The sequence below is a fragment of the Pelophylax lessonae genome (assembly GCF_965119305.1).
Source record: "Pelophylax lessonae genome assembly, chromosome: 9".
Taxonomy (NCBI): domain Eukaryota; kingdom Metazoa; phylum Chordata; class Amphibia; order Anura; family Ranidae; genus Pelophylax; species Pelophylax lessonae.
In genome coordinates, this window is record NC_138776.1 from 230,853,768 (window position 1) to 230,879,616 (window position 25,849).

The 25,849-nt window shown below is 42.6% G+C and overlaps 5 protein-coding genes across 5 annotated transcripts; 3 read left to right on the forward strand and 2 right to left on the reverse strand.

The window, feature by feature from the left end:
* Positions 1 to 2,886: 2,886 nt before the first annotated feature.
* Positions 2,887 to 3,531, forward strand: LOC309563099 (histone H1B-like; the record flags this gene model as incomplete). The annotated part of the gene is made up of 1 exon (XM_082267414.1): positions 2,887 to 3,531. One exon carries the CDS (start codon positions 2,887 to 2,889, stop codon positions 3,529 to 3,531), a length of 645 nt encoding a protein of 214 aa, XP_082123540.1.
* A 2,062-nt stretch (positions 3,532 to 5,593) lies between these two features.
* On the reverse strand, positions 5,594 to 6,009 carry LOC309564521 (histone H3.2; the record flags this gene model as incomplete). Its single annotated transcript, XM_082269152.1, has 1 exon — positions 5,594 to 6,009. The coding sequence occupies exon 1, from the start codon at positions 6,002 to 6,004 to the stop codon at positions 5,594 to 5,596; it is 411 nt and encodes a 136-aa protein (XP_082125278.1). The 5' UTR covers positions 6,005 to 6,009.
* A 2,956-nt stretch (positions 6,010 to 8,965) lies between these two features.
* Positions 8,966 to 9,277, forward strand: LOC309564562 (histone H4; the record flags this gene model as incomplete). The annotated part of the gene is made up of 1 exon (XM_082269208.1): positions 8,966 to 9,277. The coding sequence occupies one exon, from the start codon at positions 8,966 to 8,968 to the stop codon at positions 9,275 to 9,277; it is 312 nt and encodes a 103-aa protein (XP_082125334.1).
* Positions 9,278 to 10,683: 1,406 nt separating this feature from the next.
* On the reverse strand, positions 10,684 to 11,076 carry LOC309564585 (histone H2A type 1-like; the record flags this gene model as incomplete). Its single annotated transcript, XM_082269234.1, has 1 exon — positions 10,684 to 11,076. One exon carries the CDS (start codon positions 11,074 to 11,076, stop codon positions 10,684 to 10,686), a length of 393 nt encoding a protein of 130 aa, XP_082125360.1.
* A 324-nt stretch (positions 11,077 to 11,400) lies between these two features.
* Positions 11,401 to 25,695, forward strand: LOC309564688 (histone H2B 1.1-like; the record flags this gene model as incomplete). Its single annotated transcript, XM_082269353.1, has 2 exons — positions 11,401 to 11,754; positions 25,372 to 25,695. 2 exons carry the CDS (start codon positions 11,401 to 11,403, stop codon positions 25,693 to 25,695), a joined length of 678 nt encoding a protein of 225 aa, XP_082125479.1.
* Between the last annotated feature and the right edge of the window lie 154 nt (positions 25,696 to 25,849).

Sequence of the window (25,849 nt, forward strand, 5' to 3'; positions counted from 1 at the left end):
ATTAGTCTCCTATCAGGTCCGCTCAGGTTTAATCAGGGAAGAGGTGTTATTCGTATATATAATTTCTTTTTTAGAGTAATATTCTATAAATATGACATCGTTTTTGACAATAATATCTGGTGATTCGGAGGATAAACGCCAACACCTACCCACTTCACCCCAACAAAGGTCCTTCTCAGGGCCACCCACCTTCTCATACAAAGGGCTGTCTATGTTGATATTTATACATTGCTACCGGAGTTATGTGAGTTTCTAGCAATTTTAGAACAAATTTGTGGAGAAAGAAGGTTCTTTTTAGCTGAACATACACTAAAAGATCCGATTGTACATTTTTCTTTAGTACAAAACTAAAAGGCACTTTATAGCTAACCAACGATTTTTAAAAAAGATTGCATAGTATGTGGCCAGTGTTTAGAATGGCAGCAGATTTCCGTTGGTTAAGATTTCCTTAACCTGCAAATAAAGGCACACTTATCTTTTCAGAAGCCATTTGCAGTGAGGATCCAGACTGGGCCCTCCATCCAGCACTGTGCAGGAGGACGAGGGAGAGGTGGCAAAGTCCCTTTCTGAGGTATGAAGGTGTCTCCTGGATACTCTTACTCTCCTTTCCTCCCATTGATTGGATGCATTTTCATCAAAATGCAGAAAGAGGAATCTGATCCAATGCTTTCCGACCCTCTCTCACTATTTCCTTCTCACCTGCAATGACAATTATATATATATAAATTAAGATCTGCATGCACAGCGTCTAAAGGGCCATACACACTATAAGATTTTCTGAAGACTTTTTTCCTTCAGACTTACCAAAACCATATAATATGAGGTCATACCTATACACTTTCAATTTGTATGCAATCTGGCAGGCCCTTGCACTACATAGAAAAGGTGAATCTGAAGGAAATCTAACCACAAAAGTTGGATAGTGTGTATCCAGCTTTACTCTGAATCCTGAACCTGGATTTGGGTCCCATATCCTAGCAATGTGTCTAATCCAAAGGATGGAGGACAATGGAAACCAGTCCCTATAAGGAGATCATCTGCTTATCTAAATTCACATCAATTCAATGTGTTATATTAGACAATAAAATCATAGAGACTCATAATTGCTGTTAGGACAGACAGGTGTCATTATAACACATTGCCCCCACCCGGATCACAATCTTCGGTGTCTAATTATACAATCAGATCTCCCAAACATGCATGTCCGGCTCCTTCTTAGATAGAAGTGGGTGGCTCTGAGAAGATCCATTGGGTTTGGTAATAGAAAATAATTGATTGGGTTTACTTGGCGGGCTTGTGGAAGGAATCTTCGAGGATTTTACCGCTTTGGAGGAAATATTTGGAAGCTGAAAACCGACACAAGTGATGTCATTTGGAGGAAGATGAACAGATTTATGAATAGAACTTCTACAATGTCGGATTTAGCGGTATAATGCGGCTGAATCTTCCTAACGGCCAGTAGAATTATGGCGGGAGATTTAAATATAGCAACTAGGAGCCATCATAGACGTGGTCTATTAATAGCCAAGAGGGGAAATAATTTCTGGAAATATGGAGTACAATGTGTTCTGACATTGGAGCTCTATGTAGGTGTGCATGGTTTTGGTTGGATGAGTTTAGCGGGGAGTAGACGATCAGCATAGAAAGATTGGAATGAAAAGAGATGAGAGAATGATGTCCTGTGATCACATTTCCCCTCATTACTATTCACCTGCATTACAAGTCTGAGTGCGATAAGAAGACAAAGTGTTTGCCTTTAGAGTGCACTTCATCTGACAGTAATAATACAATTTATCACATTGATAAAATATATCCTTTTTGAAGAATAGGAATAAAAACTGCATATGTCCGGCTCTTTGTACAGAGATGTGGGTGACACGTTTGTGATGCTTCGATAAATATATCGTATTTGACTATTTTCCTCCTTTCACTGTAAATTTGGAAATTTGTTGAATTATGAGATACATGGACTTTTGATGTGATTAGGATCATGGAAAGCTTTTTTCTTGGCGCTGTATATTTTCCGGATTAGCCGGAATTGATTAACACTAGAAGAGCGGTGCTTGGAATGGAGGGGGGCAGATTACATTTTAATAGAGGCGAGGTCTTCCAGAGTGACTTCTTTACCTCTATATGACATTATACCTGAGTAGCCGCCAGTATAGATTTGCAGCAATATGTGACAATAAACATACTCAGAGTATTTGTATAAAAACATGTTTATCATGGTGAGCAGATAATGATACATTGTATATTAAACATGACATTGTGTAATCAGCTGAGACATTTGTATGTATAACAATCTCTCCCATCACATCACACAAGGATCTCATGTCACCGGCTGATGTTTTTCTTCCAGGCTCCTTCTACTCAGCTATAAATGAGCAGAGTTCTGTATTAGAGGGAAATGTTTCCTGGTGGTCACTCTTTACTCATCTAATGTGAAGATCATTCTAGAGGGAGATGTGAGAAGATTGTTTTCTGTGTAGAATTTGTGTAGAAAAGAAGATAGAAGGAAGAATGGGACACACACTCAGGAGGATGGAGGTGTTTGCAGCCTCTGTGTTCAGCCTCCTCAGCAGCTCCTGGCAGCTGTAAGTGACCCCCGATAAGTGACAGTCCAGTGAGCAGATCGGGTCCCCGATGAAGATCGGACAGCGTTCTATTTCTCATAAAAGTCGGTTTTCTATCTACTGGGGAAACACAACAAGAGAGAGAAGATTCTCCAACTACTCCATGATACTGAGTGGGCGTGTCTGATGTGTAACCAATAGCAGAGCAGGAGGATTGTTGTGTACCGACCAATAGCAGTGCAGGACGTTTAACTATATAATCCCAGAAGAGGTGAGTGGGGAAGTTTATCTGTCCAATAGACTTTCTAGAATCATGTCTGAGACTGAGAGCGCCCCAGCCGCCGCTCCTCCAGCGGAGCCCGCCGCCAAGAAGAAGGCGACTAAGAAGGCGGCAGCCGGAGGAGTGAAGAAAGGCAGCAAGAAGCCGTCCGGTCCCAGTGTGTCCGATCTCATCGTCACAGCCGTGGCCGCTTCCAAAGAGCGCAGCGGGGTCTCCCTGGCCGCCCTCAAGAAGCTCCTGGCCGCCTCAGGATACGATGTGGAGAAGAACAACAACCGCCTCAAGGTCGCCATCAGGGCGCTGGTGACTAAGGGGAGCCTCGTCCAGGTGAAAGGACATGGAGCCTCCGGATCCTTCAAGATCAACAAGAAGCAGCAAGAGGGCGACAAGGCCAAGAAAGCCCCCAAAAAGAAGCCATCAGCTGCGGCCAAAAAGCCAGCCAAGTCCCCTAAGAAACCGGCGGCCAAGTCCCCCAAGAAGGCAGTAAAATCCCCCAAGAAGTCGGCCAAGAGCCCCAAGAAACCGGCAAAGGCTGCAGCTGCCAAGAAGGTGACAAAGAGCCCCAAGAAGCCCAAAGCTGCACCCAAGCCCAAAAAAGCCGCCAAGAGTCCGGCTAAGAAGGCGGCCAAACCCAAGGCAGCAGCCAAGCCCAAGAAGGCCGCTCCGAAGAAGAAATAAATACAAGCAGCCGGAGGCCTCCTTCATCTACACCCCCCAAAGGCTCTTCTCAGAGCCACCCACCTCCTCCTAACAGAGCTACACATACCTACCTACACCCACCTCCTCCTAACTGAGCCACACATACCTACCTACACTCACCTCATCCTAACAGAGCCACACATACCTACCTACACCCACCTCCTCCTAACAGAGCCACACATACCTACCTACACCCATCTCCTCCTAACAGAGCCACACATACCTACCTACACCCACCTCCTCCTAACAGAGCCACACATACCTACCTACACCCACCTCATCCTAACAGAGCCACACATACCTACCTACACCCACCTCCTCCTAACAGAGCCACACATACCTACCTACACCCACCTCCTCCTAACTGAGCCACACATACCTACCTACACCCACCTCCTCCTAACTGAGCCACACATACCTACCTACACCCACCTCCTCCTAACTGAGCCACACATACCTACCTACACCCACCTCCTCCTAACTGAGCCACACATACCTACCTACACTCACCTCATCCTAACTGAGCCACACATACCTACCTACACCCACCTCCTAACTGAGCCACACATACCTACCTACACCCACCTCCTCCTAACTGAGCCACACATACCTACCTACACCCACCTCCTCCTAACTGAGCCACACATACCTACCTACACCCACCTCCTCCTAACTGAGCCACACATACCTACCTACACTCACCTCATCCTAACAGAGCCACACATACCTACCTACACCCACCTCCTCCTAACAGAGCCACACATACCTACCTACACCCACCTCCTCCTAACTGAGCCACACATACCTACCTACACCCACGGCACACAGTGCTCCGCATCTCTTCTACACATCTAATAGCACACAGACATCAGAGATGGGCGCTGATCAATATTTCCTCTTCTAGATCATTCACTTGTTTTAGTATGTAAAAGTTTAAAGGAGAATCATTCTAATGATCGGGAGATCTCATCCTCCGCTCATCTTACAATGATTAGGAAGTCTCCTGTGTTGAGAATGTTATAACTTTTTGAGAAGATAAATCTGTATGATTACCTAAAAGCTCCTATTGGCTGATATATATATAATTTATATTCAATTGCCTGCCAATATTTTAATGGTTTAAAATATTTGCAGTAACAGTGGAACCCCCAACATGGGCGTCGTGCGATAATAAGTAAAGAGAAACTACTGCTCGTAACCCCCCCCCCCCCCCCCCTATCCTCATATCCGTACACAATAGTGCTGAGTGAGGGATGGGCAGGAAAATGAATCTCCATACAGATGAATTGTTTTCCTCTCCAATCCCGGATGTATTCTTCCCTGTAATGTGTCCGTGTGTGATCTCCTGTGATGACACAGTTCTAGTATGGGGGGAGGGGAGATAGAGGAAAATCCCTCCTGATCCCCATAGTGACATCTCCATGTGGACTGTGTAAGGTTTACCCCCCTCCCCCACAAATTAAATGGGCTGATTGGTCATCAGCTCTCTAAGCACGATTCCTAATGACTCGAAATCGATTCCATTGTTTGAAATAAGAAATAATTACGTTTCTAGAAAATGCAACTATGTGTCTCCTGAGAGAATGGGAACCAAAGAGACAAAGATTGTTTAATCTGTTCCTAGGAAAGTGTGTTTTACCGTTAAATATTGTAACATTGTATCTATTAGGGAAGATATAGAGGAAGTGTGAATTGTGTTACAGATGAGTTCCATTGTATTTATTACAATAAATCGGCAAGAGAAAGGATGTCCCTTCTAGATGAGAAATGGGAATGTTTTCTGTGTAATTATATTAGAGGTGAGCTTTACTTCCACACTGAGCTTCGGAGCGCAGAGAAGGGAGAGAAAAGAAAGATGTGGTGAAGGTGATCCCGGGGAATGTATAGGAATGTAGTAGCCGGTATTTTCCAGCATGTAGTCGGTGTGATGAGGTAGTATATATATATAGAGCTCTGTATATAGGAGGATGTGGTGGCTCTGAAAAGAGCCTTTGTGTTGGGATGATGGGAGTAGTAGTAGGAGTGGTGGTGCCCTCCCCTTCTATGCCCTCTCTCCGCGGATGCGGCGTGCCAGCTGTATGTCTTTGGGCATGATGGTGACTCTCTTGGCGTGGATGGCGCAGAGGTTGGTGTCCTCGAAGAGTCCGACGAGATAAGCCTCTGAAGCCTCTTGCAGAGCCATGACGGCGGAGCTCTGGAAGCGCAGGTCGGTCTTGAAGTCCTGGGCGATCTCTCGGACGAGGCGCTGGAAGGGCAGCTTGCGGATGAGCAGCTCGGTGGATTTCTGGTAGCGGCGGATCTCTCGGAGAGCCACGGTGCCGGGCCTGTAGCGGTGAGGCTTCTTGACTCCGCCGGTGGCCGGGGCGCTCTTGCGGGCGGCTTTGGTGGCCAGCTGCTTGCGGGGAGCTTTCCCTCCGGTGGACTTCCGGGCGGTCTGCTTGGTTCTCGCCATCTTTACTCAACTCTCTGCTGGAACAGTGAATGTGAGGCATTGCCGCTCTGCGGAGCCATTTATACACAGCACTGCCTTCCGATTGGACAAGTAACTCACACGCCTTTCAATGATTGGTTTTCTTAAAAAAAGCGGCATTTTTAAAATGCCCGCCAAAATCTGCACGTTATCTTTGTAAGTAGAGTCACCATCTTTGTGTGGGATGGGGGAGGGGAGTTACTTTACATCATACAAGCGATCTCTATTCTCAAAAAGAGAAAACATTCATCATACATATCTTTATAGATTTAGGAATTATAGACTGTGAGAATGGACTGGCGGTAGATCTCTACCTTTCTATATGATGGGAAATAAAGGATTCCATGTTTCATTATCAGATCTGTGTAGGATCATGGAACTGACCTCTATCAGACATGTAGCAGTTATAGATTTCCTCATATTAAAACTAGAATAAGAAAAAAGTGAAATGACTGGTAGAAATCATGGCACTGCCAGATATGTACAATGAATCAATAACACAAATATTTCATGTCTGAAGAAGCAGATCTGTCCCCTCTTAGAAACATTGTAAACATGTTGCTGGTTTCTAGTTACAAAGTAAATGAAATTCTCTTCGGAGTATTGAATGGCTGAGGATCCTTTCTATCAGTTTTCCTTCCTGCCAAATGAGAAAATATTCATCAGAAATATGATATAAAATAAAAAAGATCGGAGATTCCTAATCGGTGTAAGAATTAGAAGATCTGAGATTGGACAGTTTTTCTCCATAATACAGTAAATGAGATGACAGAAAATCCTCCTCCGATCTCACTGATCTGATTATTCCGTTCTTAGTGAATAACAAGTAGAAAGTTGACTTGCACAGCTTATTCCATCCAGCACAATTCTGTACTAACATGGAGGGACAGATCTCTGAGCAGACAATGAATCGTCCCCCCAGCATTGCCCTCCCTGCTCCGGGCAGATCTGGGATCAGTCGGTGTCATTGTTTCCAGATGGATCAGCGCTCAGGAAGTTTTCTATCAGATCCATTTGAATGAAATTGAACTAAACTGCTCCAATGTATTCTCTATGGAGGAGAAACACTGACACCTGCTGGTAAAAAGAGGAATGACTTCCGTGCGGGGATCTGTGAAGAGATACAATGTAATTTCATGGCTTCCTTTCCGAATCCATAGGAACAGAATAAAACGGATTAGTGTGTGCAGTTTGATAACAGAATTACAATTCATAGCTGAAGATCTGAGGAAATGGCATCCAGACTGCAAAATTTATCGGATTATTTTGCATGTTTTTTTTTGTGTCAGATAAAACCTTTAGAAGTCGGCAGATGAGGGATCGCTCGGTGCGATCATTATTTCTAGATGTCCCATGTGGATCAGTATTAAATCCTAACACCTATTGCTGAATTCCCCTTTCAATCAAATCCCTGTGTAATAATTATAATAGGTGTGCCGCTACTGCACCTTTCACACATAGATAGATAGATTTTCGGTCTATCTATCTATCTATCTATCTATCTATCTATCTATCTATCTATCTATCTATCTATCTATCTATCTATCTATCTATCTATCTATCTATCTATCTATCTATCTATCTATCTGTCATCTTATGTGGATCTAAGATCGATCTGTAATGAATGATCAATTTGTCTATACAGTGGTACACCTCTAATTAAAAAAGTAGGCTAAAAGATCTGATTGCTGAGAATGGGGCATGTTTGATCCAGGGTGTATTGCTGCAGAATAACACATTAACTGATACAGTGCAATGATGTGGTGAGATTGGTTGGTGTATGAGCACTGAGGGATGGAATTGGTTTGTACCCCTCTGGTTATGTGCAGCAGCTGTGCAGGGTCCTATCCCATTCTAATAGAAGATGATGAGAGATCCGGGATTCTGGAGACATAATACATTGTGTGACATCTCATCTGTTCCAGGACTCTGGGGGAACATGACTTGTGAGAGATCAGCAAAGGGTTCTAGATGTCACAATCTATCCGTGCAGTGTATGACCTGAAGGAACCCAGAGCCGAGCGTTCATTGTGGGGACTTTATATAGTAATCTGGATAGGAAGGTCACCAGTGGAAGGTGTTAGAACATCTGTTATAAACAGGAGGATGGATTGAGGGGAGAACTTTATATGCAGGAAGCGTTAATGGTCTATGAAGTCTTCTCTGGTCAAAATATGTAATAAAAAGTCGGCTAAACGTTTGTGATAATTATTGGGAAGGAAATGGATTTCTAGAAAATATTGGAAAACTGATAATTCTTCATAAGACAATTGGCTAAATGTTGGGGTGGCTAGAAGAATTTTAGTTTCCATATTGATAGAAAAAAAAGGGGGAGGGCAGTTGTATGGACATTTGAGTGCGCTCACATCTCTGGTATTCTTCTTTCTTTTTTCCGGTTGGGGTCATTTATCTAGGAGATCTGCACTCTACTAAAAGCTGGGAGGTATTATGTCTCGTTTTGGGTGGGGTGGGGGTGTTACAAATGCTGCATTTTATGGTATTTTTGCGATTTCTATGTACTTCATAATATATTATTTTATATATTCTTTTTTTATATTAGGATACTATTATATTTTATTCACTGAATGTGAATATTCCGATGTCTGAGTATGTAGTGAGGACATTTATTTGGAGGATCCTGGGTGACGTCAGAGACATGACCTCACCAGTAATGATGATCAGGTAACATCCAATGGTCACCCAAAAGGAGTGAAATGTTGTTCTTTCTATTGAACAAAGAGCATCATCGAGCGGGAAATTCAAATCACGGAACTGCTGAGGATTGGATGATTGAGAGCACAGAGAGGCGGACTTATTGTGACGTCTGGACGCGCCCTCCTCCAACCCCTCCCCCTTATTCTCCATCAGGTCCGCATATGCTGCATATAAAGCGAGGCTGGGTGCTTTTACTTCACATTCGTCTGATACACGAAGAGCTTGGAGATGTCTGGTCGCGGTAAAGGAGGAAAGGGTCTGGGGAAAGGAGGCGCTAAGCGCCACAGGAAGGTGCTCCGGGACAACATCCAGGGCATCACCAAACCCGCCATCCGACGTTTGGCCCGCAGAGGGGGTGTCAAGCGCATCTCCGGACTCATCTATGAGGAGACCCGCGGAGTGCTCAAAGTCTTCCTAGAGAATGTCATCCGCGATGCCGTCACCTACACCGAGCACGCCAAGAGGAAGACCGTCACCGCCATGGATGTCGTCTATGCGCTCAAACGCCAGGGCCGCACTCTCTACGGATTCGGAGGCTAAACCCCAACATCCACCGACCCACTTCACCCCAACAAAGGTCCTTCTCAGGGCCACCCACCTTCTCCTACAAAGAGCTGTAACCATTTATTTCTCTTAGATCAACTTTTATCACGTCGGAATGAAAGCTTTTTAGCTAAACACATATTAATCCGATTGTACAACTTTATTTTACTTGGAATACAACAGATCGAAGCGATCTAGTGTTTATATTCTCTCCGTTTACAATATCGTTAGATCACTTTATTATTTTTCAGCTAGCTTGTTGAGACACCGATAAACCCCTTTCTTAGGCATTATTTCCAGTCACCTCACATTTCTTTATAGAAAAATTCGGGGTGGGATAAGGGGACAATAAATATCGCTCAGTGACATTTCTAGATGATCATTACTCTATTTTCTCATCATAAAGAAAGGTAGAAGTCATGTGACTGTCGTGTTCTGTGTATAGCGGTGGATTCCGAGCAATTGCAATAAAGGACATTTTTTGGTCAGTAATAATCCGGTCACCCCTCTCTAATCTGATTGAAATTAAAGTGTTGATGTTTTTCCAATCAAAGTTCTCCTCTGCTGATCTCAGTATTCAGGGTCGGATTTGGCGGTATAAAAGAAATGGATTTTTGTGTAACGATTTACACAATTCAGGCGGGTGAAATTTGAAATATTGGCCAATCAGAGTTGTGGGAGATCCCACAGCCAGCCACTAATGTCTTTCCTATGAGTACAAAGAAAGTGTGCGCTCCCTCTCCTTTCTCAGAGTAGAGGTCACGTGTTCAGTGACTTTCTAATCATCTCTACAGCAGGGCGGACTCTGAAGTATCAAACAAAACGGACGTTTATCAATGTATGGATTATCGTTGTGAAATAAAGGGACCGTTGATGAATGTTCCACAATAGAAGCTGCTGTTTCATCGTGATGGTAGATGGGAAGTGTAAAGAGAATTGTGGCGGGAAACATGAAGATTGCAGCAATCAGAACTGTGAGATTCCATGAGAGATGACATGACAATGTATATTTGTGTTGCGGTGAGAGTGAAGGAGGGGGGGGGGGGGGATTGTTATTTCTAGAATGATTTGAAGTAAAGGATGGAGGAGAATGAAGAGGAGTCCCTGTAATGAGAGGACATTGCTCTATAAAAAGGGACACTGAAAGCGTTCCAATATAAACATCTATCATCATTTCTTATTACTGCCACGTGTCATCCTAAGACATTGTTCCCCCCCATGGGGAATCACACCTTCTAGTCATAGTAAGTATTTTATTTCCTACCTGGAAAATAAATGCAATCTTTCATTGTTACAATTAGATCTCCGAACAACAATGTAGATGTATGCAGCTCTATGTATGGATGGGTGGGTGGCTCTGAAAAGAGCCGTTGTGTTGGGTGACGTGGATGAACCGGTGGGGATTACTTGGTCTTGGCGGCCTTGTGGCTCTCGGTCTTCTTGGGCAGCAGCACGGCCTGGATGTTGGGTAGGACTCCTCCCTGGGCGATGGTGACGCCCCCGAGCAGCTTGTTGAGCTCCTCGTCGTTGCGGACTGCCAGCTGGAGGTGTCGGGGGATGATGCGGGTCTTCTTGTTGTCGCGGGCGGCGTTACCGGCCAGCTCGAGGATCTCAGCGGTGAGATACTCGAGGACGGCGGCCAGATAAACGGGAGCTCCGGCCCCAACCCGCTCGGCATAGTTACCCTTCCTGAGCAGACGGTGAACACGACCGACTGGGAACTGCAGACCAGCCCGGGATGATCGGGTCTTGGCCTTAGCCCGAACCTTTCCTCCTTGTTTGCCGCGGCCAGACATGTCTCTGTGATATTGGAGTTCTCAAAGAGATATGAATGGCTGCAGCCGCTCCCTTTCCTGTTATACTTTGAATGATATGACGTCTCGCTCTATGATTGGCCACGTTTGAAGCCAGCCAATGCTCTCTAGGTTTGCATCTAGACCAATCGGTAAACGAGGAAGGAAAGCATGACGTCACTCCCCATCACATGACCATGTCTTCCAATAGAAGAGTGAGGAGGAAGGAAGCTCATTTGCATAGGACAGCCTATATAAGCAGCACATGAGGGCGGCGCCAGTACACTTTATCTTCTCAGAGCGGAGAAAACATTCTTATCCCTTATCATGCCTGAACCAGCCAAGTCCGCCCCGGCGCCCAAGAAGGGCTCCAAGAAAGCCGTGACCAAGAGCCAGAAGAAGGACGGCAAGAAGCGGAGGAAGAGCAGGAAGGAGAGTTATGCCATCTACGTCTACAAGGTGCTCAAGCAGGTCCACCCCGACACCGGCATCTCCTCCAAGGCCATGAGCATCATGAACTCCTTCGTCAATGACATCTTCGAGCGCATCGCCGGCGAAGCTTCCCGCCTGGCTCATTACAACAAGCGCTCCACCATCACCTCCCGGGAGATACAGACCGCTGTCCGCCTCCTCCTGCCCGGAGAGCTGGCCAAGCACGCCGTCTCCGAGGGCACCAAGGCTGTCACCAAGTACACCAGCGCCAAGTAATACCCCTCCCCCATCCATCACCCCAACAACACACAAAGGCTCTTCTAAGAGCCACCCACATACTACACAACCGAGCTGTCATACAATTTTTATGTATCGTACAATTTATTACTTTTACAAGTTTTAGCTCTTCGGATAATTTAAAATGAACTCAAAATAGCATCATTAATAATCTTGAGATGAGAAGTAGGTCGGTCAGACTGGAAGGGGAATGAATAAAACCTTCTAATCTCATCCTTCTTTATTGCAGAGATCGTCTCCCCTTTCTGGCTGTATACATTTCCTATTCCTCGCCTTGTACTGCACACACCCAACTGCTCTAATCACCTCTGCTGCATTGTTACAATGAGAGATTCTCCGCAATCTCCCGCCTTACATTGTTCCTTTATCTGGGAAGATCCTGGAGCTTTTATTCCGCAACACAATGGGGGATAGAAGCAAGAAAAGTGAAACATTATATCTGCTCAGTCATCTCAGATCGGCTAATCCGACACTGACAATTATTCATAGAAAATATCACTCTTTCCCGGACAGTCCCTTCAATTCCAGGAAATATATATGTAGAAATATTATTGTTCTGTTTTAAGGTTTGATTTTGCACATCAGAATACAGAAGTTGCTCTGTTATTGGATGTTTGTTATAGAGAACTATGAGAAGTCTACGGAACAAATCTTTTCTAGGCTGAAAACGGAGATAAATCTCCTAATAAAATTCTTTGGATTCCTCATAAAGACATCGCTGCCTAAATAAGACTGATAATGAAACCGCTCACAGTTCTGATTGGCTCAGATCTGAAATAGCTATTTTCAAATTTCCCGCCTGAATTGTGAAAACGTTACAGAGAAATAATCAACCCCATTATAACACCAAATCCCACACTGAGATCATCAGAGGAGATATTTATCCGATAAATATCTTTAACACTTTATTTTCAGGCAGATTCGATTAATATGGAATAAACAGAAATAGAAATGAAAGATTATTGAATAATGTAAAACATTTCCATATGTTCAAAATGCAGAATCCCTACCCCCCCCCCCCCCCCCCCACACACACACACACACACACACACACACACACACACACACACACACACACACACACACACACTGCTACATACAGAACATGATAGTGAGATTACTTCTCTCATAGATCTCTACCTTTCTATGTGATTGGAAATAAAGTATTACATGTTTCATTATCAGATCTGTATATGATCGGGGAACTGGCCGATAATTAATGTTTCATTTTTCAGACATGACATGTAGCCGTTACGGATTTCCCCCCTACATCCTAAAATAAAGGAAAAGTGAAAGGGCTGGTAAAAATCTGTAGTAATCACAACACTGCCAGATAAATATATACAAATAATCAATAAACACAGTTTTTGTAACTAGATATCAGAAAAATGTTAACAATGTGTCTAAGTAAGTGAAATTCTCTGCAGAGTATTGAATGGCTGTGACCCCGCCCCTTCCATCAGTCTTCCATCAGGTCAGCTTTTTCTTATAAGCAAGAATGCAGGCCTTTTTTTTTTTTTTTTTACAGTAATATTGTATAAATATGAAATTGTTATGATGTGTGACAGATGAATGTTTTCTGTGTAATCTCCAAGGAAGAACGAGGAAACCGCAGTAAAGGAAGAATAGCGCCAAATATGAACAGGGAATGGATGAAGAGAGGATTTCTGTACAATTCACTGTTTCCTTCATTTCTATTACTTGTGCAAGTAAAGTCTTCTATTTATTGTTGTAGTCCCACCCCCTCCCCCATATAATGTGAAAAATAGAATTAGGGTAATGCAAATTTTCCTGACCCTACAACAGCTCCAGAATAGGTGGAAGGAAAATCAATCAATGTTGTCTCTATCAGATCATCACAAATATGTTTAAAAACAGCAAAATGTATTGCAGTTAGTGCTGAGCTCCGACTATGTCACCCCGGAGTCATCTACTGATCCATCAAACGGTTCTCTGCACCTTATCATTGGATTATGGGTCCCATATCCCAACAATGTGTCTAATCTAAAGGATGGAGGGCAATGGACACCAAGGAGATCACCTGCTTATCTAAACTCACATCAATTCAATGTGTTATATTAGACTTTAAAATCATATAAAAAAAAAAAAACTTAATTGCTGTTAGGACTGACAGGTGTCATTATAGCACATTGTCCCCCCACCCGGATCACAATTTTCGGTGTCTAATTATACAATCAGATCTCCCACACATGTATGTCCGGCTCCTTCTTAGATAGAAGTGGGTGACTCTGAGAAGATCCGTTGGGTTTGGTAATTAAAAAAAAAAAAAAAAAAAAAAAAAGATTGGGTTTACTTGGCGGGCTTGTGGCAGTAATATTCGATGATTTTACCGCTTTGGAGAAAATATTTGAAAGCTGAAAACCGACACAAGTGACGTCATTTTGGAGGAAGATGAACAGATCTATGAATAGAACTTCTACAATGTCGGCTTTAGCGGTATAATGCGGCTGAATCTTCCTAACGGCCAGTAGAATTATGGCGGGAGATTTAAATATAGCAACTCGGAGCCATCATAGGCGTGGTCTATTAATAGCAAATTGGGGAAATAATTTCTGGAAATATGGAGTACAATGTGTTCTGACATTGGAGCTCTATGTAGGTGTGCATGGTTTTGGTTGGAGGAGTTTAGCGGTGAGTAGACGATCAGCATAGAAAAGATTGGAAGCAAAAGAGATGAGAGAATGATGTCCTGTGATCACATTTCCCCTCATTACTATTCACCTGTATTACAAGTCTGAGTGCGATAAGAAGACAAAGTGTTTGCCTTTAGAGTGCACTTCATCTGACAGTAATAATACAATTTATCACATTAATAAAATATATCCTTATTTAAGAATAGGAATAAATGCTGCGTATGTCCGGCTCTTTGTACAGAGATGTGGGTGACATGTTTGTGAGGCTTCAATAAATATATAATAGTCATAATAATTTATTTCTATATATTCTATATTTTTTTGCGGAGATCATCTCCACTTTCTAGCCATTTCCTATTCATCTCCTTGTACTGCACACACCGAGGTGTTGTACCTGGAATGACCACAAGGTGGCAGAGGTTACTAAACTTTTATGCCTCACTCAAACATTGTTACAATAACAGATTCTCAACAATCTACCGCCATAAATTTGTTACTTTGTATTTAGGAAGATCGTGGAGCTTTTAACTCGCAACACAATGGGGAATAGAAGCAAGAAAAACGAAACATTGTATCTACTCGGTCAGCCCAGTCAAATCTTTGTCTATCTGTATCTATTTAATGAATAAGCAACAGATCATTGTACATAGCTAAATCAATGAGCTGCCTGATATGTAAATGACAAAAATATGTACAAAGTATCTGCTACATACAAATCTGATTACAATAATATCACCTCGGATAACAGTCCTTTATATAAGTTAGAAGTAGAAAATTGTTTCACTGAAATGTTTAGCTCATTTATTGGTGAAGTTACATATAATCTCCAATCCTGGACCCCCCCATCGTTCCATAACTTCCGAACATCACATAACTTCGGAGCTGAAAAACGAACGTCATTAAAGTCTCTGGGAACAAGGCTGGGAAAATAAAAAAAATAAAAAGTGCTCTTTTTTAAATGTATTATAATTTATGTTTTTTTGTTTTTTTGTTTTTGTTTTTTTTTTAGTTAGGGTTTTAAGTGTTACAGAGTAAATATGGAAATTTGAATTTAGTCAACTAGAGCAATAAAACCCCCGAAAAGCACAAGAAAAGAGATTAATGACCTGAAAATTATACAAAAATCACCCCCCCCCCCCCCACACACACACACACACACACACAAATGTGTCCAAAGATCAAGTTTGCCCCTTTCGAGAAGGTTCACCCACCAAGCAATGAAATCTTCAACAAGTGGTGTTTGCTGCTCAAATATTGTCTATAAACTAACACATTATTGGTTCAAACAGTATATTGCTGCTAACATTAACCACTTAATAGAGATGGCCTTGCGGTTCGCCCGGCGGTCGGTTCACGGCAAATTTTGCTTGTTCGCTACCCGACAAATTTGCAAACACATGGCGTAGTTTGCGACGGCCATATTAGTTTACATTGGGGAGAACTTTGACCCATGACACAGCCGTCAGGTGGAACAGGACAGCCAATTGAAACATTTCAGCACATGGACAGTCCCCCTACCCTATAAATAGACCTGACCTGGCGGCCATTTCACGTTCCTCTTTTTGCCAGTGTAGGGAGAGGTCTGCTGTGCTCATCAGTGAGAGTTTGCTAGACACATATAGCACTGTGAAGATCCACAAAAGTCCTTTTCAGGGCTGGTATTTCCGTATAGGCCTTCTACAGTCTCTTTTCAGGTTAGGGACAGGTATCCAGGGGTTGCTTTAGGGGTAGTTAGAGATTGGCTGCAGTCACACAAATTGCTATGTTAATGTCCACAATAGTGCTTTTCAGGGCTGGTATATCGGTATAGGTCCAGTCTTTCTTCAGTATAGGGACATGTTATCCAGTCTGTGCTGTAGGGGCAGTTAGAGATCGTCATCTGCAGTGACACAAATCGCTCTGTTAATGTCCACAAAAGTCATTTAAAGTGCTGCAATGTCGGTATAGGGTCTATTACAGTCTCTTTAGTATTGGGGGCAGGTATCCAGTCTGTGCTGTAGGGGCAGTTAGAGATCGTCAGCAGTGACACAAATTGCTCTGTTAATGTCCACAACAGTCATTTAAAGGGCTGCAATTTTTTTGGTATTGCTGTGCAGTGCACTAAAAAGGGGGTGGGGGAGGGGGGTTAATCTACAGTATAATATACTTTGTAGAAAGCATATTATAGTGGATTAGTAGTAGTATTGTGCACTGTGCAGCATTGTGACAGGTGTGCTGACTGAGCATTGCTGCAGCAATACTACACACAGTGACAAACTCCCTAGCCAATTATTTGTAGAACTGGTGTGATAGACCAGTGGCCCCCCAATACCACATATTGAAGTGGGGTGTTATCTGAGTATACTTTTACAAGTGCATTTGTGTCCTGCAACAATATTGCCTCTTTTGCTGAGTTAAGTCTGATACACACAGCGATAAACTCCCTGACCATTTTTTTCAACAACTGGTGTGATAGACCAGTGGCCCCACAATACCACATATTGAAGTGGGGTGTTTTTTAACAGTATACTTTTCTAAGAGTGTACTTTAGTCCTGCAAAAAATTGTCCTCTCTTGCTGTGTTGACTGTGCTACACAAAGTGACAACAGTTACTGGCCAATTATTTGTAGAACTGGTGTGATAGATACCCCAATACCACATATTGAAGTGGGGTGTTATCTACCTTTTTCCAGATATAATGCAATTCTCTAGAGACTTTTGTCACAGGGTAATTAAAAAACATGACAGGCAGAGGAAGAGACAGAGATGTATGCAGGGGTGGTAGTGGTAGGGCAGGAGCAATAGGCCGGAGCCTAACTGTGAAGTTTCAAAAGGCGCGTGCAATTACGGCAAAGGACGCACCAGACTTGGTTGAGTGGGTCACTCAGCCTTCCTCTTCTGCACCCTCCTCATCCTCTCTATCTGCACCCTCTTCACGCTCTGCTGTGTGCACCCCCAAAGACACCACCACCACATACCCTCCACTTGAGTCACTGGAATTATTTTCCAATCCATCACAAGACGTTTGCGATGCACAGCCATTGTTGGCATTGGATCAGGAAGAGGAGGTAGCAACAGCCGCCACTCAGCAGTCTGACGACAGTACCCAGATCAGCCCAAGGAGGTTGGTCCCCGCTGTTGCTGCCTACTCAGAGATCTTGAATGTTAGTAGTGGGGAAGGTGACGTGGATGATGACGAGCCTATGGACATCACGTGGGAGTCCACAAGAGAGAAAGAGGAAGGGAGTTCAGAGGGGGAGACGGGCCGGCAGATAGGGAGGAGAGGCAGGCAGAATTTGCATTGCACAAGAGGTAGAAAGCAGACTGCAAATGTATCAGGAGTGAGCCATCAACCATGTACAGTCACATCTGGCATTAGCAGGACGCCGGCACATGGCTCCGCAGTGTGGGTTTTTTTTAATGTGTCCGTTGCTGACAACAGTGTTGTCATCTGCAGCCTTTGCAGTCCATGCATAAGTCGCGGTAAGCCCAACACTCACCTAGGGACCACCGCCTTAAGAAGGCACCTGAACTCCCATAACCGAGCCCAGTGGGAGCAACACCATCAGAACCCACAAAGCAACACTCCAGGCTCTCATCGTCCAGCCCCTTCTCCTTCTCATCTCTCCTCACATTTGCCCTCCACTCCCCCTTCCATGATGCCGTCATCACGTTGTTCTGGAAAAAGGCAGGCTTCTGTGGTCCAAATGTTGGAGCGGAAATAAATAATGATGCCGGATAACCCTCTTGCCCAACGTTTGACTGCTGGCTTGTCGGAACTGATAGCCCGCAAACTACTGCCATATCAACTGTGGGACTCGGAGGCCTTTTGTAAATTTGTGGCCATTGGAACAACACAATGGGAGGTCCCAAGCAGGAAATATTTCTCGCAAAAGGGCATTCCAGAGCTGTATGGCCATGTTCAGCGGCAAGTGAATATATCTCTGGCACACAGTGTTGGTGCCAAGATACATCTGACCACAGACACATGGTCTAACAATGGTCTGTCAGTTAAACCCATGTGAGCTAATTTTTGGAGCCTATACAGGCCAACACTTACTTCTGTATACTGTGCATGCCTACTGTACCTCTAGCCATCAAATACTAAGTTATTTGCTGTCAGTTCAAACCATGTGAGCTAATTTTTTTGGAGCCTATACAGGCCGACACTTACTTCTGTATACTGTGAATGCCTACTGTACCTCTAGCCATCAAATACTAAGTTCTTTGCTGTCAGTTAAACCCATGTGGGCTAATTTTTGGGGCCTTTTATGGCCGACACTTACTTCTTTTTTTTTTCCAAACAGATTTTTATTGGTTTTAAACAGCAGATACAAGAAATGCATTCAAGGTGTCAAAAGACACAACAGAAAAAATAAATTTACATAAACAACAAGTAATACAAGGTATTGTTATTCGAGAGATATAGTCAGAAACAATTAACACTCATTTATCATTCCAAGTGATCCATGGTTCCCAGTGTTTGGTATGTGTCCTAAGAGAATGGGACTGTAATGCTAGTGATTTCTTAAATTCAAACGTGAGTGTCACTGAGGCTACAACCTCCAATAGGTTTGGTGCTTCTTTTTTTTTTTCCATCTCCTAGTAATGGTGGCCCTAGCGGCCAGCAAAATGTGTGAAACAACCCATCTGACCTTACTAGGAAGCAGATCGATGGCCAGGGTATTGAGTGCCAAAGCCGGATTTAGCTTAATGGGCGATTGTGTTACAGAGGAGATGAGGCCAAAGACCTGGTTCCAGAAGCTTGTAAGGTTTTTACATGTCCACAAGATGTGGTATAAGTTGCCAACCTGGCCACACCCTCGCCAGCAGAGCGGGGAGTGTGCTGGGTAGAATTGAGACAGCCTATATGGTGTAAGGTACCAGCGGGAGAGAATTTTCTACGACAGTTCCCAGTGGTTGGTGCATTTCGACACCCCGTACGAGTGCCGGAAGGTGTGGGTCCACTGTTGTGGTGAGAAAGGTCGTTGGAGGTCGCCCTCCCACTTAATCATGGGATTTCATTTTTGAAAAGTTTTTTTTGGCATGGAATATGTTATAGAAGAAGGTGATGCCTTTTATCGACCCAGGAGGGGTTGTGAGGAACTGGTATACTGGGTATGGAATAGTGATGGGTGCTGGTGGGTTTTTAGTCAGGAACGTGGAGATACGAGTGTAAGTCTATAGTTCCGAACGAGGGATTTGGTATTGTTGAGTGAGGGAAGTAAATGGTTTCAGTCGATGTCGCTAAAGAGGTCGTCAATCCAGTGGATGTCACTGTCCTTCCATTTTAGGGTAGATAGACATGGGATCAAGATGTCTAGTAGTCGGATAGGTAGTCTTTGTTTACAATGGGCATCTCCTACATTTGTGTGTTTATGTAGTTCCCTCCAGGCTGCGATGGCGATTCTCATTGTAATCAACAAGTCTGGCATGTTTTGAGGTTTCCAATTGTCTGCTAGTAGTAAATGGTGCTCACCATTTGCTTCGTAATGGGCTCACCACACGCTGGCGGCCTGGACCCCGGAGTGAGGGGGCGGGTAGTGGAAGCCCGCTTTGTCCAGTAAGCGACGCTGGGGACTACCTGTTCACAGTGTGTTCCCATTGGGGGGGACAGGTACTCCTCTTTTCATCTTCCCACTCCGTTCGGGTTCTAGGTCCGCCCTCGCCCATGGTTTATTGAGGTACTACTCTTACTGGTATGCCTATAATGCAATTATGGTTGGGGGTTCCCTATGTTAGGGGCTCTCAACATGCCTTTTTTTGCTCATTGACAATTTTTCCTGTATTTGCACATTTGAAGCTGATGTTAATGCTTCTGTTTATGTAATCACGGCCTTACCCAATACTTTGTTATTACTGTATTATCTGAAAAACTTTCAATAAAAATTGATGTTTAAAAAAAAAAGAAGGCCCTTGAGCACCAGTGCAAATGAAACGCCCACAAAATTACCCCATTTAGCAAAGTAAACACCCAAACGTATATTCTGTTAAGCATAATGAGTCTTTTGAACATGTAATTTCTTTTCAAGTTTTTGGAAAATATGAAAAGAAAATTAAAGTGCATTTTTTTTACACAAAGTTGTTCATTTATAACAGGGATCCTCAAACGATGGCCCTCCAGCTGTTGCGGAACTACATGTCCCATGAAGCATTGTAAAACTCTGATATTCACAGACATGACTAGGCATGATGGGAATTGTAGTTCCTAAACAACTGGATGGCCATAGTTTGAAGACCCCTGATTTATAAGATATTTCAAACACATAGTATGCACATAGCAAAAATGACACCCCAAAATACATTGTGCTAATCCTCCTGAGTCTCGGCTCTCCCTCTATCTGTCTATTATATATTTTTTCCCCTAAATTGGGGGATAGTCTGTGTTGGTACGTGTGAGATCCACCTTTCCAAGTTTTTGGGGTTCATCTCATACTTCTGAAGATTTGAGGGTGCTGCCTGTTCCATACTCCCCCTACTCCTCATCCAGCGTTTTAGGGGTACAAACAATAGTAATTGGGGCCTAGTGTGGTTGTGTACGTGTGAGATACATACACTTTTTTGGATCATATTTTCTATTCCGCTATTTAATCAAAAACCTTTGGAGATCAGTTAAATTGGGGGATAGTCTGTTTTGGTACGTGTGAGATCCACCTTTCCAAGTTTTTGGGGTTCATCTCATACTTCTGAAGATTTGAGGGTGCTGCCTGTTCCATACTCCCCCTACTCCTCATCCAGCCTTTTAGGGGTACAAACAATAGTAATTGGGGCCTAGTGTGGTTGTGTACGTGTGAGATACATACACTTTTTTGGATCATATTTTCTATTCCGCTATTTAATCAAAAACCTTTTGGGATCAGTTAAATTGGGGGATAGTCTGTGTTGGTACGTGTGAGATCCACCTTTCCAAGTTTTTGGGGTTCATCTCATACTTCTGAAGATTTGAGGGTGCTGCCTGTTCCATACTCCCCCTACTCCTCATCCAGCCTTTTAGGGGTACAAACAATAGTAATTGGGGCCTAGTGTGGTTGTGTACGTGTGAGATACATACACTTTTTTGGATTATATTTTCTATTCCGCTATTTAATCAAAAACCTTTGGGGATCAGTTAAATTGGGGGATAGTCTGTGTTGGTACGTGTGAGATCCACCTTTCCAAGTTTTTGGGGTTCATCTCATACTTCTGAAGATTTGAGGGTGCTGCCTGTTCCATACTCCCCCTACTCCTCATCCAGCCTTTTAGGGGTACAAACAATAGTAATTGGGGCCTAGTGTGGTTGTGTACGTGTGAGATACATACACTTTTTTGGATTATATTTTCTATTCCGCTATTTAATCAAAAACCTTTGGGGATCAGTTAAATTGGGGGATAGTCTGTGTTGGTACGTGTGAGATCCACCTTTCCAAGTTTTTGGGGTTCATCTCATACTTCTGAAGATTTGAGGGTGCTGCCCAGGACTGGGAGGTGAGTTGAATGCCCAAATATGTCATGGAAGAACTGGGTGCCCAGGAGAAGGGGGGCATGTTTTTGCTGAAAAAAAACTTTTTTGAAAAGGAGCTTTTATTCCACAACACAATGGAGGATAGAAGCAAGAAAAGTGAAACATTGTATCTGCTCAATCATCTCAGATCGGCTAATCCGACACTGAAAATTATTCATAGAAAATATCACTCTTTCCGGGACTGTCCCTTCACTTCCAGGAAATATATATGTAGAAATATTATTGTTCTGTTTTAAGGTTTGATTTTGCACATCAGAATACAGAATTTGCTCTGTTATAGAGATAGTTTGTTATAGAGATCTATAAAAAGTCTATGGAACAAATCTTTTCTGGGCTGAAAACCGAGAAAAATCTCTGAATACAATTCTTTGGATTCCTCATAAAGACATCGCTGACCAATGAAGGCTGATAATGAAACCGCTCACAGTTCTGATTGGCTCAGATCTGAATTAGCCATTTTCAAATCTTCCCGCTTGAATTGTGAAAAACGTTACAGACAAATAACCAGTCCCATTATAACACCAAATCCCACACTGAGAACTGAGATAATCAGATGAGATATGTATCCAATAAATATCTGTAACACTTTATTTTCAGGCAGATTAATTGATTAGTACGGAATAAACAGAAATAAAATTGGAAGATTATTGAATAGTGTAAAGCATTTCCATATGATCTCAGAATGCAGAACCCCCCCCCCCCCCCCCTTCCACTGCTACATACAGAACATGATAGTGAGATGACTCCTCTCATAGATCTCTACCTTTCTATATGATGGGAAATAAAGTATTACATGTTTCATTATCAGATCTGTATATGATCGGGGAACTGACCGATAATTAATGTTTCATCTTTCAGACATGACATGTAGCCGTTACGGATTCCCCCCTACATCCTAAAATAAACAAAAAGTGAAAGGGCTGGTAGAAATCTGTAGTAATCATGACACTGCCAGATAAATATATATACAACGAATCAATAAACACAGTTGTTTCATTTCAGTCTCTTATTTGTAAATAGAAATCGGAAACATTTTAACAATGTGTCTAAGTAAATTAAATTCTCTGCAGATCATTGAATGGCTGTGACCCCGCCCCTTCCATCAGTCTTCCATCAGGTCAGTTTTTTCTTATAAGCAAGAATGCAGGCCTTTTTTTTCTCCTCAATATATTTTATTGTGAATAAAAAGGTAATTCAAAATAACAAGAACAGAGAAAAATAAAGCAGTAGTGAGACCGCAAGACTATCTCACTGCAGGAGAAGTGACATTTTATCCAAAACAAGAAATGCATGTAGATGCAGATATGTAGATGTTAGTAAACATGTCAAATGACTTTATTGGACAATTTCCTACTTCTAACTTCTATAAAGGACTGTGTGCTGTCCGAGGTGATATTGTGATCAGATTTGTATGTAGCTGATACTTTGTACATATTTTGTGTCATTTACCTATCAGGCAGCTTATGCCTTTATCTATGGACATCGATCTGCTGTTGATGATGGAAATAGATACCAATAGACAAAGATACAATGTTTAGTTTTTCTTGCTTCTCTCCCCCATTGTGTTGTGGGATAAAAGCTCCGTGATCTTCCCAACGTGTGATTTGAGATAAAGTAACAATGTAAGGCGGGAGATTGTGGAGGATGTTTTATTGTAAGAATGTGTGAGTGCGGCATATAGATGTTTAGGAGATCTGATTGTAGGTTTCCTATTGTGATCCGGGTGAGGGAACAACGTGCTATATATTTATTTATTTATATTTGTTTATATCGTATTTATGTGTGAAGGAAGGATGTGGTCTCCTTACAGGGACTGGCTGTCATTTTCCTCCATCCTTTGATCTCCAGAAGATATTCAACAGCATTAGAGATCATTGAATATTAAATACCAAACAAACATCCCCCATCTGAAAAGGAACACAGATCTCAGATCCCCCTTCACACTCCTTGGAAGGAAAAATACATTTTATTATCGGAAGAAAACGCCCAGAACTGTGATTGGTGCAATGTTCGCATTGTATAACTCATATTTCCCGCCGGAATTCTATGGAACGTTCCAATTATCTCAGATAGAATAATCCCACACTAAAATCTCATATCTCTTCCTCCGGGAACATCGATCAACCGTCCTCTGAATTGTCGGGCAGTTTATCTAACCATGAATAATAAATACGTTAGAAATATAAATGTCACATTTCTTTCAGTCTTTTTTTTTTTACTTCACAATACAGAATCCGCCCGGCTAGAGAATGTTTCCTATAGAGATCAAAGAAAAGTCTACTGAACAAGTATTTTCTGGGGGGGAAACGGAGAAAGATCTCAGAATACATTTCTTTGAAATCCTTATAAGAAAGACATTACTGGCTAAAGAAGGAAACGCCCACATCTCTGATTGGCTCAGATTTTATATTGCTCTGTTTTGAATTTGCCGCCTGAATTGTGAAGAACGTTACAGAGAAATAATCAGCTCTATTGTACCGCCAAATCCGACACTGAGATCATCAGATGAGACATATATCCGAGAAAATTAACATATACACTTCTGTATATGATCGTGGAACTGGTCGATAATTAGTGTTCTGTCTTTCAGAGATGAAGTAGTTACAGATTTCCCTCATATTAAAACCAGAATAAAAAAGTGAAAGTGTTGGTAGAAATATGTAGTAATAATGACACTGCCAGATACATATGTACAATGAATTAATAAAACAAATGTTTCTATTTTATCGGTCCCGTTTTGTAAATAGAAATAGCAAAATATTGACAATGTTTCTAAGTAAGGGAAATAAATAAATAAATATACATACATATATATATATATATATATATATATATATATATATATATATCATCATGATATGTCAGAAAAAAATGTACAGTGGATCAATAAAGGAAACATTGCGCTTCTGATAAATTACACCCGTTTCTATTCAGTAAAACATTTAAAAGCTTCTAAATAAATTAACTTCTCTGCAGTGTAATAAATGACTGAACCCCGCCCCCTTCTCAGCATGTCTCCCATCAGGTCCGCTCAGCCTGTGAAATGTCTGAAGATGTGTGTCTTTGTTTCCTTTTCACAATATTTATAAATTTAAATTATATGAAATTACTATGAACAATTTCATGAAACTGGTTACTTTGTTTCTGGTAATAAAGTGTTAAGTTTCCTGTTCGTGTAATCTCCAGGAATAAATCGAAAATAAATGAGAAGAAGGAATACATGAATCTTCTGGAAATGTATTGCTGTGTATGTAATGCAACATTAATGTATCTGAATATAATATAATGATTAGGAGCCTTATAAATGAATAAGATTATCTTTATTTTGTATGAATGGTGTGACTCCGCCTCTTTCGCAGGAAGGTTTCCATCTGGTCCGCTCAGGCTGTATATAAGGAGGGCGGGCAGACAGCTGATCTCAGTCTGTCTTTGTAGCAGAGAATCATCATGTCTGGGCGCGGTAAAGGAGGAAAGGGTCTGGGGAAAGGAGGCGCTAAGCGCCACAGGAAGGTGCTCCGGGACAACATCCAGGGCATCACCAAACCCGCCATCCGACGTTTGGCCCGCAGAGGGGGTGTCAAGCGCATCTCCGGACTCATCTATGAGGAGACCCGCGGAGTGCTCAAAGTCTTCCTGGAGAATGTCATCCGCGATGCCGTCACCTACACCGAGCACGCCAAGAGGAAGACCGTCACCGCCATGGATGTCGTCTATGCCCTAAAACGCCAGGGCCGCACTCTCTACGGATTCGGAGGCTAAACCCTGACACCCACCGCTTACCCCACTTCACCCCAACAAAGGTCCTTCTCAGGGCCACCCACCTTCTCACACAAAGGGCTGATGATGATTCATAACTCAGAAATGTAATTTCTATATATTTATCGTGTAACAATAAGAACTTCCGCTAATTGTT